General features: G+C 62.7%; 1 protein-coding gene across 7 annotated transcripts in view; it reads right to left on the bottom strand.

Annotated features, from left to right (window-relative positions):
• TEAD3 (TEA domain transcription factor 3) overlaps positions 1-16,147 on the bottom strand; it is a 25,126-nt gene extending 8,979 nt beyond the window's left edge. For 3 of the 7 annotated variants that reach the window (XM_030291928.4, XM_030291929.4, XM_072918758.1), the window contains exons 1-3: positions 15,968-16,094; positions 4,818-5,071; positions 1,127-1,191 (exon numbers count right to left, since the gene is read on the bottom strand). In XM_030291928.4, the coding sequence (XP_030147788.1) occupies positions 1,127-1,191; positions 4,818-4,953 (201 nt within the window). In that variant the 5' untranslated portion in view covers positions 4,954-5,071; positions 15,968-16,094. Of the gene's footprint in view, positions 1-1,126; positions 1,192-4,817; positions 5,075-5,644; positions 5,723-15,967 lie in introns of those variants that run through there. The other 4 variants (XM_072918759.1, XM_072918760.1, XM_072918755.1 and 1 more) reach the window with 3 other exon arrangements.

The raw sequence follows: 16,147 nt of genomic DNA, 5'->3' as shown, positions 1-16,147 counted from the left end.
CACCAGGCTGCCCAGGAGATGACTGCACAGAGGGATCAGTGCTGTGAGTGCTCTCTCCCATGGTTTTCCCAAATCCTCCCAGAACACTGCATCCTTCCCCCATGGAGGGGGGGCCCAGTTAAGTCTTTAAGCCAGAAATGAAATGCTGCTTGGCACTGGTCTGAACATAAAACCAGTGGCCAGACCCTGGTCCCTCTCCTTTCAACACAAGTCCAGGAGGAATGACCTCTGCAGTGTCTGGGGACCAGCATCCCTCTCTTGTGGGGACTTGTGGCCTGGGACAGTCCCAGAATAAGTGTCCCCAACCCAACCATCTCCCTGTGGTGGGGGATGCTCCCAAGCACCCAAGGCCATGGGCTCTGCTTGGATGGGTGGCCTGGCTCCCAACTGGGGGCTACCATGAGGGAAGAGCCACTGGACTCATGACAAAGGGACATGTCCCATCGAGGGCTGCAGCAGGCCACTCCTCAGAGAGGTTTGGTAAAGCAAGGGCTTGCAGGGACCTCTGTGTGCTCCTGCCCTGCCTGCATCCCTGCCTGCCCCAGCATCCCACCAGGCAGGGCAGTGAGAGCAGGGCAAGGGCTCTGTGGTACCTCCAGCCCCACCAGGACCAGCACCACAGCTCCACACAGCCAGTCCCTGACCCGTGGCTCGATGGGGATGCCTTGCTCCCAGCCCATGGGCTTTGCAGTGCCTTTGCTGTGGCACCTGGCACAAGTGGCATAAAGCCTGGCAAGGGGCAGAGATAGGAACAGTCCCCAGATCCAGAAGGCGCAGCAGAGAGACCCATGCAGGCACACACAGACACACACACACCGCCCAGAGAGAGCCTGAGGGCTCCTGTCACCCACAGGTCCCCCCAACCAGGTGGGGGACCCAAATGCTGCCTGCTCCCACACCCCCAGTTTCATGGCATCCTGGGACTGAGGAAATCCCAGGGGTTTTGTGCTCACAGATGAAGGTCCTTACAGAGGAAGGGCGATCTGCTGGCAGCAGCAGTGGTTTGAGGAGGGGACACAGATGATGAGCATGCAGCTGGACATCCGCTCCCCCTCGGGCTTACCTGGCACCGCCTCCCACCCCGCCCCGAGCCCACCCCAGGAGAAAAAGCAGAGCAACGCCTCACCTGCTTCCTCGTCCGTGTCTTCCCTGTTCGCAGCTTGATGTAGCGGGCGATCAGCTCGTTACGACCTGCGGGCAGAGCCTGGGGTCAGCCCCGGCACACGAGGGGCATCAGCCCCGGAGCCCCATGGGCATCAGCTCCAGGATCCCCGTGGGACATCAGCTCCAGGATCCCTGTGGGGCACCAGCCCCAGGATCCCCACGGGATGTCAGCCCCAGAGCCCGTGGGGCATCAGCTCCAGGATCCCTGTGGGACATCAGCCCCAGGGCCCTCGGGGGGACATCAGCCCCAGAGCCCGCGGGGCATCACTCCCAGAGCCTCGCGGGCATCAGCCCCGGTACATGGGGGGCATCAGCCCCAAAGCCCTTTGGAGCATCAGCCCCAGAGCCCAGCGGGCATCAGTCCCAGGACCCCCGGGGGCATCAGCCCCAGAGCCCGTGGGGCATCAGCTCCAGGATCCCTGTGGGGCATCACCCCCAGAGCCCACGGGCATCACCCCCAGACCCCGCGGACATCACCCCCAGAGGCCGGCGGGGCATCACCCCCAGACCCCGCGGGCATCAGCCCTGGCATATGAGGGACATCAGCCCCAGGATCCCTGTGGGGCATCACCCCCAGACCCCGCGGGCATCAGCCCCGGTACATGGGGGGCATCACCCCCAGGATCCCCCACGGACATCACCCCCAGACCCCGCGGGCATCACCCCCAGAGCCCGGGGGCATCACCCCCAGAGCCCGCGGGCATCAGCCCTGGCACATGAGGGACATCAGCCCCAGGATTCCTGTGGGGCATCACCCCCAGACCCGGCGGGGGCATCACCCCCAGAGCCCGCGGGCATCACCCCGGACCCCGCTCGGGCATCACCCCCGGGATCCCCCGAGGGCATCAGCCCCAGACCCCGCGGGGCATCAGCCCCGGTACATGGAGGGCATCACCCCCAGGATCCCCCGCGGGCATCAGCCCCGGCACATGGGGGATATCACCCCGGACCCCGCGGGTATCACCCCCAGACCCTGCGGGCATCAGCCCCGGCACATGGGGGGCATCACCCCAGACCCCGCGGGCATCACCCCCAGGATCCCCGCGGCCCCCGGGCTGCCGAGGGCGGCGCTGCCAGGAGGTGGCGCTGCCGCGACAGCGCCGGGGCGCCCTGGGGGAGCCGGGGGCGGCCGGGCCGGGCCCGGGCAGGGCCCCCTCACACCCTCACGGATTCGGTACCGGCCCCGGGGCTCGGAGCGAGCTGAGGGACACCGGGGACCCTGCCGCAGCCCCACCTCAGAGCACGGCACCCCTCCAAACCCACGGCAGAGCCCCGAGCAGAGGCAGCCAGTGCAGCCCTGCCCTCAGGGGTCGCGGGCCGGCCCCCCACCCCCGGCACCCCGCTTCCCGTTCACAAGCCGGGCTGGCCTTTCCACCAGTATTTCCTAACGTCCTGCTCTAATTCGAAGCAGAAGTTGCTTTTGCGCCACATTTCGGGGGCCAGCTGTGGCCAATCTACGTTCAAACGTCAGAGCAGCTGGGAGCTTTCTTCTCCCGGCCCCGGCCCCCCCGGCCCCGCCGCCGTCCCCCCCGCGCACGGGGGCAGCCAGGCACGCCAGATTTATTTTAATGGACCAGATGGTCGCGGTTGGAACTTGTCGAAATGCCCTTGGAGCGGGTTTCGGCTTTAAAAGAATTAAAAAAAAAAATCCCTTAAAAAAAAAAAAAATACGCCCCCCCCCCCCCTTCTCTTCCAGCCCGATTGGCCCCCTCCCAGCCCCACAGCAACTGGGCCCTCATGGGGGACACGCACATGGGGACAGACAGGGCCAGGTGGACACAGAGACAGCTGCACCTTGGGGTGCCCGCGCCAGGCAGGAGCTGTGGGTGGGTGACAATGGGGGTACCCCTTGCACAGCCGGCATGGCACCCTGGTGTCACCCTGAGGCACAATTCCCACCCTTCCTGCCTCCCAGCCTCCCTCCTTAGCACCTAGCAGGGACCAGGTCTTCAAGGGTGTCCTTTAAGCCAGGTGAGATGACACCTGCAGCAGGGACCCTGCTGCTGACCCCCAGTTTGGGGTACACCTTCAAAACACCCCTTTGCACGCCCTGCTCCTGAGTCCCATCCTCTGCCCCCAATACCCTGCCCGTGGGAATGAAATATGGGGAAAAAATACTGGAAAGAAATGTGGGGCCTTCCTGGAGTCGGTGAGCCACTGCTGCCCTAGTGCTCAACAGCCAGGGCCGGCATCTCGTGCACCCATCCTGCCAAACACCATGCCCAGGGCTGCACCCTCACACCATCCCTGTGCCCACGTGCCCTGCCCCTTGTCCCCTTCCCTGTGATTCATCTGGACCGTGCCATTCCCTCCGAGAGGGCACGTCCTCCTCCAAATTACCACATTCCCCAAATTCCTCTCCCCTGACACCACCACGTGAACCAGTTGGACAGGCTGGGTTAAAAATAACCGAGTGCAGCAAGGCCCAGGGTGCCCGTGCTGGGTCCTGGCTCCCCAGCTCCCACCTCGCTTTGCCACCCCCGCAGTGCTGGCACCACCATGCCAGGGGCTGGCACCGCCACGGGCACCCATGGAACCCCCAAAAAGAGGGGTGCTGAAGGAGAGCAGAGGCATTATGCTGCATGCTGGCATTGCCTGTGCTGCCACTGCCCCTGGTACGCTGGCTAATGCCAGCCAGGGGTCCCGGGGGTCCCAGTGGGGAGGTGCTGGGGAAGGTGGGGGGAGATGAAAGGCCAGCAGGGGCTCCTGCCTCTTTAAGCAGCTGCCAGATGTCTCTGAAAGGCTGGAAAAACCGGTTGGGGCGTGCTTCGAAGGGCCAGGCTCCCGGCGGCACTTCAGCTATTCCCAGAGAAATCCAAAAAATGCATAGGCTTGGGAAGCCCTGTGCTCCCCTGCCTCCCCCTCACCCCACTCCTCCAGCAGCCCCGATGCCGTGGGTTGGGGGCCCTGGCAAATGGGGTGGCACAGGTAGCTGGCACGGGTGTGGGGACAGTGGCAGAGTGCTCTCCAGCAAGCCTCATCCCTTTTGCCCCTCTCTGCTGGCACTGGAGGAGCCATTGCTGCGACAGCAGCATCCTAGGCAGGTGTATTTTGGAAGCTGGGGATAGAGATGCCAGCCCTGGACCTGTTGTCACCATGGGGTGCTGGTAACATGGCAGCCTGCTCCTGACTTTGTGGTCACTGGCCCTTGGCGGTGACATCGTGGGATGTGCAGGGCAGGAGGTACCAGGGACAGGAGTTTTGGGAGACACTGGAAATGAGGCTGACACTCCAAAATCATCCCCGCAGCCAATGAAGTCACCAAAAACTGAGCTGGGTGCGGGAGGCTCGGGGCGGGGGGTGAGTGACCCTTGCCACAGGGTGCTCTGGCCACCAAGTCCGGTCGGGGAAGGTTTGGGGAGCGATGTGGAGGCACAGGGGAGCAGGAGGGCTGGGGCTGCCCTGGCCCTGCAGTCCCGCGCCCGCTCCCTGCCCCACGGCTTCACCAAACCAGTCGGTCCGGCAGGGCTGAGAGAGGGAGGGAGAGGGAGGGGACACAGGTCACCGCCACCTCCCAGTCCTGCTCCAGGATGAACCCGAGCCAGCTGCTTTCGGGGCTGGGGGATGCTCGAGGGCGATACCCCAGCGTGGGTTTGGGGCAGAAGGTTTTCCAGCTCAGCCCTGGCCGGCAGCGCGGTACCTCCATCACTCACCGTACATCTTGCCCTCATCTGAGAGGATGATTTTCCTCCGGCCGCAGGGTGGGTAGATCGCCAGCGCCTCCTGGAAGCTCTGCTCGATGTCTGGACTCCACACGCCCTCGGCATCATTGTCCAGACTCTTGTCCATGCCGTCCTGGCCATCTTCCCGCCCCTCCCCAGGGCTGCCGCTGGCGTTCCAGCTGTTGGACGCTATGGTGCTGGCTGCTCTGGGCTCCGACCCTGAGCCCCCACGGATATGGGACAACCTGCTGGGACACAGGGGACACCTGTCAGAGCCAGGAAGCCTTGCTGGGGCATGGGGTGCAGTGAGAGCACGGTGCCAGGTCTGTTCATGGCCCTGCTCTCACTTGCACCAAGAGCAGCATCTCATTGTAGGGCATCAGACACACAAACAGGCTTTCCTTGGGGGCAGAACAAGATTTCTACGAGTACTCCCAAATCCAAGCCACAAGTGACCACCCAGGATCCACCCAAATAAAGTTTGGGAAGAAAACTGCCCCCAGCTACTGTATCACCCATACAAGGAACTTGGGCACATGGTGTTTATGGCTGACACCTCAGGACAGGGTGGCAGCAGCCCCACAGCCTGTGAACCCTGACCTATACCAGTACCCACTGCCAAACAGCAGTCTCTTTGGGCAAGCTGGCCCAAAAAACATCCCTAGGCCCCAAAATCCCGGCTCCACCATGCCTGGCAAAGGCAGAGCTGGGATTTGAAGGGAGATGCTGAGCAGCTCCAAGCCAGACCCCACTAATGGGAACCAGGTGGCTGGAGCCGTCCAGCAGCCCTTCCCCTGGTACCAGGAGAGGCCCCCCACCCTGAGGATGCTCAGCTGGGGCCCCGGGCCCTCTCCAGCTGGTGGGTGATGCTGGGGAGCCTTCAATCCTCCTCCTCTTCCTCCTCCTCTTGCCCAGCTCCCAGCACAGCGTTTCAGTGTTTTGCAATAACATGTTTGGCGGCAGCTGCCGGCGGTGGGAGCGGAGAGGTGTCTCCTGCGCCGCCGCGCTTCCCGGACGGGCTGGGAGTGTACAAAGGTCTCCAGCACAGACATCTCCTTTTAAAGGAACTGCTGAGCCCGCTGGCTCAAGTGCGCTGCGAGGCCTTGCTGCCTTTTTTTTTTTTTTTTTCCTTTTATAAAAAAAGAAACTTAGCCCCCCCATCCCTCCTCTCCCTGGTCGCGATGTGATGTCAGCCCCTCCGGTCCCGCCGCCCGTCCCCCCCGCCGCTGCTCCCCCTCTTGCCGAGCGCTGTGGCCAAATAAGGAGAACTGGATTGTAGGATCGAGCCAGGCGGCCAAGGCAGGGATGGCGGCAGCGCTGCCGGACGGGCCAGCAGCACCCCGGCTGTGCCCGCTGCTGGGGGCTCCGTGGGGCAGCCCCCGCAGGGATGCAGGGTCCAAACCCCACTGGGTTTGGGGATGGGAGGGCAGGGGAGCAGCGGGACCAGGCACGGCACAGGGACGGCGAGGTTGGACATGGGGACAGCCCAGGGGACCCTCACTCGTCCCCACAGCCCAGCAAGTGCATCGGGGCTCTGTCCCAGTGGGGCACCTAAATTGGGGTGCAACTGCCTTGGTGCTGAGCCCTGGCTGCTTCACAGCAGCCCGAGACCCCCTGGCAGAGCAGGACCCCCAGACGTGGGGGAACCTGAGGCTCCTCAGCTTCTGCAGCAGCCCAAGGCCCTGCAGCCCCCAAAGGCCTCAGTGGTCTCAGACCCCACAGCAGCCCTGTGACAAACCCAGACCCCTCAGCATGGTGGCAGCTCGGGAACCCCCAGTGTCACAAAACCTCAGTGTCAGGAACCCTGCAGGCCAGTGCCAGCCCAGGACCCAGCAGCATCCCACGGGGCTGCCATCAGCTCCCCCTAACAGGGGACAACCCCAAGAGCTGGTGCTGGAGGGTGACTTTATAGGGACTCACCGGACTCCCTGGCCTCCCCAGCTGATGGGTGTTTTGGGGCCAAGGGAAAAGTTATAGGGCTGAGAGCAAAACCAGCTCGGGGCTGGCTGCACCACCGCAGGCAGCGTGCCCAGTGCCCTGGGTCACCGTGCCAGGCACTGCCTGCACAGGCAGGGTGACACTGACCCCACACCCTGCCTGTGACACACGTGTCCCCCTCCCTTGGAGCTCCCCAGCCCCCTCCCAGCCCACTCCCCCTCCAGCAGGGAAATCCCAGCCCAGCCTTTCCAGGGAAGCTGGGAGAGGAGGGAGGGTGATGCTGGGGCCCCGGCCAAGGTGCGAGGAAGCAGCTCCTCCTCCTTCTCCTCCTCCACCGAACCTGCTTTTGGCCAGGCGAAGACACTGGATTTCCTGGAGGGAGGGTGCATGCACCGCGCTGACGCAAGGCACGGCCAGCGCTCCACCCTGCCCTTACAAAACACCACCAGCAGCAATTAGGGAACCGGCACGGCTGGCCGGCCTGCGGAGACCGTGGCCAGACCTGCTCAGCACCGGCAAGGGGACCGGACCTGCCAGAAAACATGTCACCAGCTCCTGCCTCCCAGCTGCTCCCCAGGGACCAGGGCTGGAAGACCACCACTCCCACAGCACCGGCGTTTTGGGGATGCCAGGACTGCTGAGTGACATCCCCAGGGGGTGCTTGCCTGCTCTGAGGATGCTCAGCACACACGAGTGGGGCTGGTCACTGGTACCCACGCCAAGAGGGTGTCCCCACTTCCACCCTGAATCTGTGCGGGGCACACGCTCCAGTCTGCAGCTTCAGAGGGTGATGGAGGGGGCTGCACCCTTGTGAGGTCCCCCAGTGGACCCAGTGCCCACAGCAGGCAGGGGAGGATGCCCCCAGGGCTGCCCTTATCTCCCTGCCAGGCCAAGGCTGCCCAGGAGACTGGGATGGTGTTCCCAGGGCTCCCAGAGCTTGGTCCCAGCACCACGGGCAGGGGACGTGAGGCAAACCCAGGGCTTGAGGCAGCCACTCTGTTGGGGGAGCTCCTTGGGGCTGGAAGCCCTACGGGAAACCTCCTTAAACCCTGCAAAAGCAAAGGGGGACGCAAAGAGAGAAGGGCATCTGAGAAATGGGTGTTTTGTGAGGGAAGGAAACACTTTGGAGGCAGTGATGCAGTCAGAGAAGCACCGTGGGCACCCTGTGAGTGTCAAAAGACAGGAGCAAGGTGCTGCTGGATCCAGCACAACCAGCTGCGATAGGGATCGGGTCAGGGACGTGCAGGGTGGCACAGGGGACAGCACCTGGGGCTGGGACATTGTGACATGGGCAGAGGTGCCCGTCACTCCCACAATGCCCCCACGCACGCAGACCTCATCCTTGACCCATGCTGCCGAGCTGGGGGACAGCATATTCCTCTTTGCCAGCATGGTCAGCCCCAAAAGCATCATCCCATCTGGTGCACCATGAGGCACACCTCCAGCAGCCCTTGCACTGCCCCAAACCCTTCTGTCCCGCCCAAACTGGGACAGGGGTGGTGGCTGTTGTCACAGCTTCTCCTCAAACAACCTGGACTGGAGGGCAAAGTCACCAGCACTCGCTTCACAAGGGGGATTGCAGCACATCACATCCCAGCTGGCACTATCCAGAGGGACAAGGTGTGGGGCAGAGCAGCCCCAAGGACCCCTTCTTACCTGGGGCAGCCTGTGGCAGGGGACATTGGGACAAAAAGACTCTGCAAAGGTGCTGGGGACACTGCGAAGGCAAAGAACCCTGCAAAGGCAGGGAGGGGGGGTCCAGCTGCATCCTGGCTCCATCCCACCTCCCCATGCAGGGAGCCCAGGGCAATCCAGCCCTTCTCCCTCCCCCCTGCACCCAGACCCCACGGCAAAAGGATAAAAGTTCATGACAAGCCTGGGCAGGATCAGCACAGATCAGCTCAGTGCCGCCTGCACCAGCCCTGTGGGGGAACATGAGGCTGCTGTCACCCCCTCCCTGTCACCGTGACTGATGGCACCTGCACTCTGGAGGTGAGGGGGACACGAGTCCCGTGCCAGGGACTGCTCTGTGAGACCTCAAAGCTGGGCCCTAGGGCACCCAGCTCCCTGGCACACTGGGGCTCAGCGAGGGCACAGCTGGGGCCCTGACACTGGCACTGATTTGTAGGCAGGCAGAGGTTTTTCCTCATTTCAGGCAGGGGAGCCCTGGTGTCCCTGCTCCTGCCTGTCCCCACCTGGTGACACGGCCGGGAGGAATGCTGCCCACACGGTCACAGGGCCACCAACTCTGCAGAGCCCCTGGAAGGAAACCCAAAAGCTGTGGAGCTCCTGGGGGACGCCAGCAAGACCACAACACACCGGAGAAGATGTTGCCGTGTCCACGGCAGCGCACAGAGCGGGATGCTCTTGGCACTGCCAAGGATGACCCCACACCCCTGGCACCCTGCCCGGGGACCCTTTGGGAACACCGTGCCCCATTCCTGCCGGGAATCACCATCCTGGCTGGCCCGTGGCTGTCCCAGGGACTGGCAGGGCTCGCCCAGGCGGGTGGCAGCGGCCGAGCAAGAGGCGGCGCGGCACGAGGGCGGTGGAAGGAGGTTTGTTTACATTGTGCTCCTCTCCCAAACAGCTCTCGGGCTGTGCTGAGGGATTCCCTGGCTCCAGCAGGAAAGGGTGGCCACCCTGCTCTCTCCCACCCAGCTTTGCACCTCTCGACTGGCCACGGCCTCTCTGAAGGGTCCCCCTGGCACGGTCTGGGGACCCAGCTGGTGGCAGAGCACCAGGCCAGCTCCCCGTGAGACAGCCCGACTAATTTCCTCCCCTGTATCACTTCCTGTCCCTTCCGGCTTGGCGGGCGGCTCAGGAAGCAATCGGAGTGAGGAAACCGCAGGAAGCCACGTGGCAGCATCCCACCAGGGTGGGAAGAACTGCCAGGGCTGCCCCAGGCTCCCCATGCCCCCCGGCTCCAAAGGGTCCCCTAGCTCCCAGCAAAGCCCTGAACTGGCAGGGATGTGCCTGGTCCTTGCTCAGCCATGCGAGGTTTAGGGATGCTCAGACCCCTTATCCCAGGGAGCTGTGGATGAACAAAGAGAAAACGTGAGCGATTTGCTCCAAACTTATTTGGGGTAGAGAGGAGGAAGGGGATGAAGCAAACCCAGGGCACAGCTCCCTCCTGATGGCAGAATCACGGGCATCCAAACCAACCCCTCCATCCCCTCCTTTCCTCCAGTCCTGGCAGGGTGGCACAGCTGGGTTTCGGCTTGTGGAGGACCTGAGCCGGTTTTGCTCGAGTCTTCAGGTTCAGGACCCGAGGGCAGAGGACAGATGGACACTGTAACCCGGCGTGCCTCCCTGGCCCAATTACGCTGCCCTGCCCAGCCAGGACGGGGCGTTTCACCCAGCAGCGCATAAATAGAAAGCTTTTAGAGCATTAATTGCTCTCTGTGTTATGAAACGAGCTGGATGGAAACAACAGGGTTGGAGTTGCCTGCTGGGGATGGGCCACCCCCATGCTGTCCCGTGACACCCCCAGTGCTGGTAGCCCATGGCACAGCAACCACTGGGGACTGCTGAATTTGCCAAAATATATCCATCCCAGGATGTCTTCTCCTCAACATCCCCCGTAGATGAGCTCAGAGTGACCAACAAGTCCCAAGTCCTTGGGGATTCCCAGCTTGTCCCAAGGGAAAGCCAAGAGTCTCTGGTGTCAGGGAAGCCTGGGTCAGGCAGTTCTGTGCCTGCAGTGGGACAGTGCCCTACCACTGGGACCAGCCGGGCATCCCAGGGACCCCACCAGCCCTCTGTCCTGCTCCCAGGAGGAGAAACACCTCCACAGAAGAGCTCCTGGTGCTGCTGACCCCATTTTATGCCATTGCAGCAGGGCCAGGGAAAACGTCTCCCAGGGGACACTACCAGGCAAGGAGGAGGAGGAGGAGGAGGAGGAAGGCTGCAATGAATTTCACACCTGCCCCCAGCTGCCTCCGCCCCCGTGAAACCCAAGCCTGCCCAGGCAGCAGCTGTACCCACTGCCCGCCCTGTGGCACCCGCTGGGTTAGCACCGACTGCCACACAGCTCCCAGCCACAAAAACCCCGTGGGATGAGCGGTGGGAGAACTGACTTGGGGGGGATCAGCTCCTGAGACACCGGGCAGAGCTGTCAGGCATTACCACCCCAGCCATGGAGCTGTTCCTGGCTGCCAGAGTCTGACACAGAATGTGACACTGCACTGTCACCCAGCCACTGTCACCCCTGGGAGAGGCATGCCTCCCTGCCCTCCTGCTCTAAGTGCCCAGCTGAGGTCCTCCAGGAGCTGCAACAACAGGTACAGGCTGCCCTGCAACAAACCCATCAGTGACTTATTCCCAGAAAGGATATTTTGATTTAGCACCACTTTACTGCCATCACCCCAGACAGTCCCAGTGAGCAAACCCTCGTGCTTGCCAGGAGCGTGCTGGGAGGCCGTGGCAGCTCATCGCCTTCTCCCAGCATCTCCTGCCACAGCCCGAGCCCAGAGCTGGAGACGGGCACAGCGACTCCAGCTCCTGCAGATTGAAAAACTGCTCTGGAATCCTCGGGGAGGAAAATTGCTAAAAATACATGAAGGCGGTATTCTTGGTAAAAGGAGCTCCAGCGAGGAGCATGGCCCAAGAGTGCCAGGGAGCCCAGCACAGTGTGTTAGACCCCTGCCCAGCACGCTGATGTCCAAACACGGCAGCTGGACCCTGACAACTCTGCAGTGCCACCCCTGCCAGCTGCAGGGGGACACAGCAGCCACCCCATGCAATGCTGGAGCCCAAACTCATGCCACAGCTGGGCACAGGTGCTGGCAAACACAGAAAGCAGAACCCTGCCCAACTCATCCACCAGCACAAAGCCGGGCAGGGAAAAGCAGAGTTTTGGAGCAGACCTCTCCCGGACTGTGAAGCGCCCAGATCTCCCTGCTAATAAAAACCCGACGCTCGGTTGGGTCGGAGCTCGCATGCCTGCGTGCGGGTGTGCTTCTTCCTACAGCCGAGTTGCCTAAGCCGGCGGGGGGAGGCAGGAGCTGGCTGCCTCTGGGGGAAGGGCGGGCGGCGAGGAGCTGGCATGGGAACGGCAGCCCATCCTCCACGCACCCGCGTCTGTAAACTTTGAACATCTTCCGGAGAGAAGTTAGTGGCTATTGTGAACAGCTGGATCTAATTTTACGAGGAGCGAGGAGGAGACAGTTGTGGGGAAATAATAAGGCTTGGCGCTCACAGGCGAGGATCCCCAGCCCGGCCAGCCTTCCCCTCCGCCGGGGGAGCGCTGGCGAGACGGTCCCGGAGAAACTGAGGCACGGAGCAGCGCGGGGCTCACCCGCATTATCTCCCGGATAATGCCAACCGGGAATCCGGATCTTTCCCCTTGAGTGTTTCCCCGGACCCACCGGGGCACGGCTCTTCCTCAGAGCACCAAACTGGTTGCCAGCCCACGGAGCATCTTCAGAGCCACGGTCACCCAGCGCTCACTCTGGATGCTCGTGGGCACCGCGGTGCGAGTGCGACACCTCCCTCCAAGCCGGCTGCTTCCCCTGAGGCTCTGCCCACCTCCTAAAATTAGCTGCAGCCCCGCTGTCCCCTCCCCGGCCACCCCCCCAGCCCGGGGAGCTGTGCCAGCGCACGCCCCGGGTCCGTCCCGATCCCCCGGCAGCAAAGGGGGAAGGGGGATCCAGCAGCCTCCTCCATCACTCACACCTCGCAGCCAGCCCCTCCCGCAGCAGCGCAGTCACCTCGGTGCCTCTGGCTCGCAGGAGTGAGCTCTGGGTCGGATTTATGGAGCAGAGACCCAGCACAGCCTGGGTGTGCCCCGCTGGGAGGTGGCAGAGGTGGGCACGCTGCTGTTGTCCCATGGCAGCATAACGGGGGGCGCTGGGGGTGTTGGAGCATCACATCTGTTTGGGACAGGATGGGGGGACGAGTTCCATCGGGATTTGTGTTGCCAGGATGGGACGTGCCTCGTGCGATCACTACGTCCCCAAATCCTTCGCCCACAGGTACAGCTGCACCAGCGTGGAGCCCCGTGTGAACGCTGTCACCACAAGGCCACCATCTGCCAACCCCAAGAACAGCCCATGGGGTTCACGGCCTGTCACCTCCAAAGGGCTCAGCCTCATGGGCTCATCACAAACCCTGCCACGAGCCGCACGGGAGCCCAGAATGGCACCAGCACCGCACAACGCCCTGCTCCCACCACCACGGCCAGCCCAGCGGCTGACCAGCACCACGGGGAGGTTTTCCCGAGGCCCCTCGCTCCCATTCCACAGGCGGGGAAACCCGAAGCAGCGGGAGCTGCAGCAGCATGTCCAGACCCGCAGCAGGATCCGGACGTGCGTTATCGCGCAGCGGGGGCCGCTCCTGCCGTGTGCCCGCTGCAGGCTGGTGCGGGGCACGGCCCCGCCGGCTCACCCCATCATTACCTTCCCTCCCTCCCTCCCTCCCTCCCTCCAAAAAAACATTTCATAAGTCGCCACGTGACGGTGGCAATAGCGAACGCCCATGCGCTTCAGGTGTCTGCCCCAGCCACAACACGCAGGTGCCTGGGCTCGGCCCCGTGGCTCCCGGCCTGGCCCCCACCCCAAATATCACCTTGGACAAACAGCTGAGAAGGTCAGGGTGCAACCTGGCCACTCGGCAAATCCCCCGTGGATGGAAGCTCCCAGAATCAAGGGTGGTTGATTCCCATCCACCACTGGTGCTCAAGGGGATGTAAACACTCTGGCCACCCTGCCAGCCTCTTGCCATAACCATCAAGGATTTAATGAGAGAGGGAAGCTCCTAGAGATGGGAGATGTTTTGGAAAGCATCCTTCCAGTTCAGTGATGGATGGAGAGATTCCAGCCTCCCAAAGAGCCTCAGGATGGCTCTTGCCACACAAATCCCAGCAGCACCCCTGGTTAGGGTTTTGCTGCCACTTCTCCCCTCTTCCCCTCCATTTTCCACTCCCACAGACAGAAGAAGAGTTATGAACAAGGAAAACATATTTTACCCCCCAACAACAGCCCAAAATTGCCCATTTAATGCCATTTCTGGCTGCTGCATGCCTGCACCCAGTCTCACCACCAAGCTCACCTGCCACCAGCCTCGTGCTCTGTGTGTGTTTGATGGGAGCTGCGCGGTTACTTGCTTTTTAATACATTAATTATAGCTGATTACTGCTGCCACCCCCACCTCCTCAGTGCCATGACCTGCTCACACACCGCCAGGAAAAGGCTCCTTCCTTCGGCACAGCGCCAGGGCCACCGGGACTCGCCTCCCAACCCACTTGGTGGTGGCAAGATGGGGATTAAATGGCGATTAAAAGGAGATGCTGTTTCTGATATCATGATAAACAGCCACCGCATGGCATGGCAAATGGATGCAAGTCCCTTTTATTGATGGAGCGGGAGGATTCTGCTTTGGAGCAAAGGGATTTAAGGTGTGGGATGACTGCTGGAGGGTTATGCTCTCCAAAATGCCCTGGTTGAAACATCCCCCGACTCTGAGCTGGCGGGGGCTGCACCCCAATGTTGCAGCCACCTCGGGCAGGACAAGACTCCTTGAAATACCTGGGTGCCATTTATAGAAGGTGGCTAGACACACCATTTTCAAAGGGTTATATTCCTGTCAGAAAATCCAATGTGGTGCCAGCCACATGCCCACCGTGGGGAGGTAGCTGGGTGCTCGAGGTCCCTGGGGATGGCAATGTCCCCCTGTGTCACCCAGCTGTGAGGAGGAGCCTCTCACCCCACAGCCATCTGCAGTCTCTTCCCATGGGAATGCTGACCCTGTAACACCCAAACAGGGTCAAATCCAGTGCCTTCTCCCCATGGGACAGTCATGCTCGTGCTCTCTGGTGGGGCACTGCCACAGTGAACACCACCTGCCCTGTCACCAGGGTCCCAGCCCCCCTACCCATTTCTCTTCTGGCTTCACCACTGAGTGACCTCAGCAAGCCCTCACCCCTCAGCCGCTTTGGGGACTCTCTTTCTCCCAGTCTTGAGTGAAATGACCCCCAAGGGGTGTGGGCTGTGAGGCCACAGAGGCGCCAGTGCCAGTGGGTGCATGAGGGGTGCATCAGCCTGGCAAACCCCAATTCTCCACTCAGCATCACGAGCGCTCCAGCGCCGGGGGGAGGTTGGCAGCCGGGCTGGCAGGGCCCCCCAGGGTGGCCGGGCACTGCCAATGCCCTGACTCACGACACGCACGTACCCGCGCGGGGTAAAGCGATAGGAGGGGAGAGAGGATGCCGGAGCCCAAAATACCCCGGCGTGCCTGACACAGGAGATTATCGCTTCGCTGATGGGACCATCGCCCAGCCCGCCTTGTCCCGGCTCCCTGCAAAGCACCAAAACCCCCCAAAATCTCAGCCTTCACCTTTCCCCCTGCCACCCCATGCCAACCACCCAACAGCAGCGAGCAGCTGCAGGGTGCCCACCACACCAGCCAGGCCACTGGTATCATTTCCAGCTGGTTTCCCCCCAAACTGTTTTTTTTCTCAGTCAGTAGAAGCCAAATGTGTTGTATAGGGCCTGAGCAGTTTTGGGGGCTTGGAGGTGGGTAGCTCTGCGAGGGCTTGGCCGTATTTTCCTCCCAAGGGGGTTAAGGGGGAAAAAAACAACACCAAACCCAAAGAGGGTGTAAAAATAAAACAATAATAATAATAATAAAGATGACACACCGCTGAAAATTATACATCTAATTGCCACCTTGTTAGCAAAGCACCCCTATGACGAGGCACAAAGCGTTTAGCATACAGTCAGTGCACGATCATCCCCTACATGCGTGTGACACACATGTAGCGTGACACGCGGGTGACCCCGCGCCTCACCCGGGACCCTCCCGCGCCGCTTCCCGGGGGGCTCCGGGCAATCCCCGTCCGCAGGAGCGGCGCCAGCCCCGAACGCTCCCGACGTGCGGGCACAAGGCCCCTTTGTCACCCCGGGGATGCTCCGCGGGGACCCGGCGGGGACCGCAGCGGGGGCAGCGCAGCCCCGACGGGGCGGCAGCCCGGGGACACGATGGGGGGAGTGCGAACAGCCCGGCTGTGCCCCCCCAGAAGCGCACACCCCAAAGGGGAGAGCCCCGGGGGGAACACCGAGCTGGCGGCCGGGGCAGAGCGGGGCTGGTGCGACCCCGCCGGGGCTCGGGGCAGGCGGAGGGCTGCGGGCCGGGAGGAAGGAGGGGCTGGAGGAGGAGGAGGCGGAGGAAGGGGGGTTGGGAGGCTCTTCCCGAGCAGCGCTTACCTGCTCCGTGCTCCGGAGGGGCTGGGCCGGCCGCGGTGCCGGAGCGGGGCCGGAGCGGGGCCGGGGCCGGGCCGGGCCGGGCCGGGGCGGGCGGCAGGAATCGGGGAGCGCGGCGGGCTCCCGGTCCGCGCACGGAGCCAGGCGCAGGGACGGGAAAGTTTATGCGAGGGAGGAGCGGAA

This window comes from Taeniopygia guttata, chromosome 26 (assembly GCF_048771995.1).
Source record: "Taeniopygia guttata chromosome 26, bTaeGut7.mat, whole genome shotgun sequence".
NCBI classification, from domain to species: Eukaryota; Metazoa; Chordata; class Aves; order Passeriformes; family Estrildidae; genus Taeniopygia; species Taeniopygia guttata.
The sequence above is the reverse complement of the archived record's forward strand: the minus strand, read 5'-3'. Positions and strand labels throughout refer to the sequence as shown.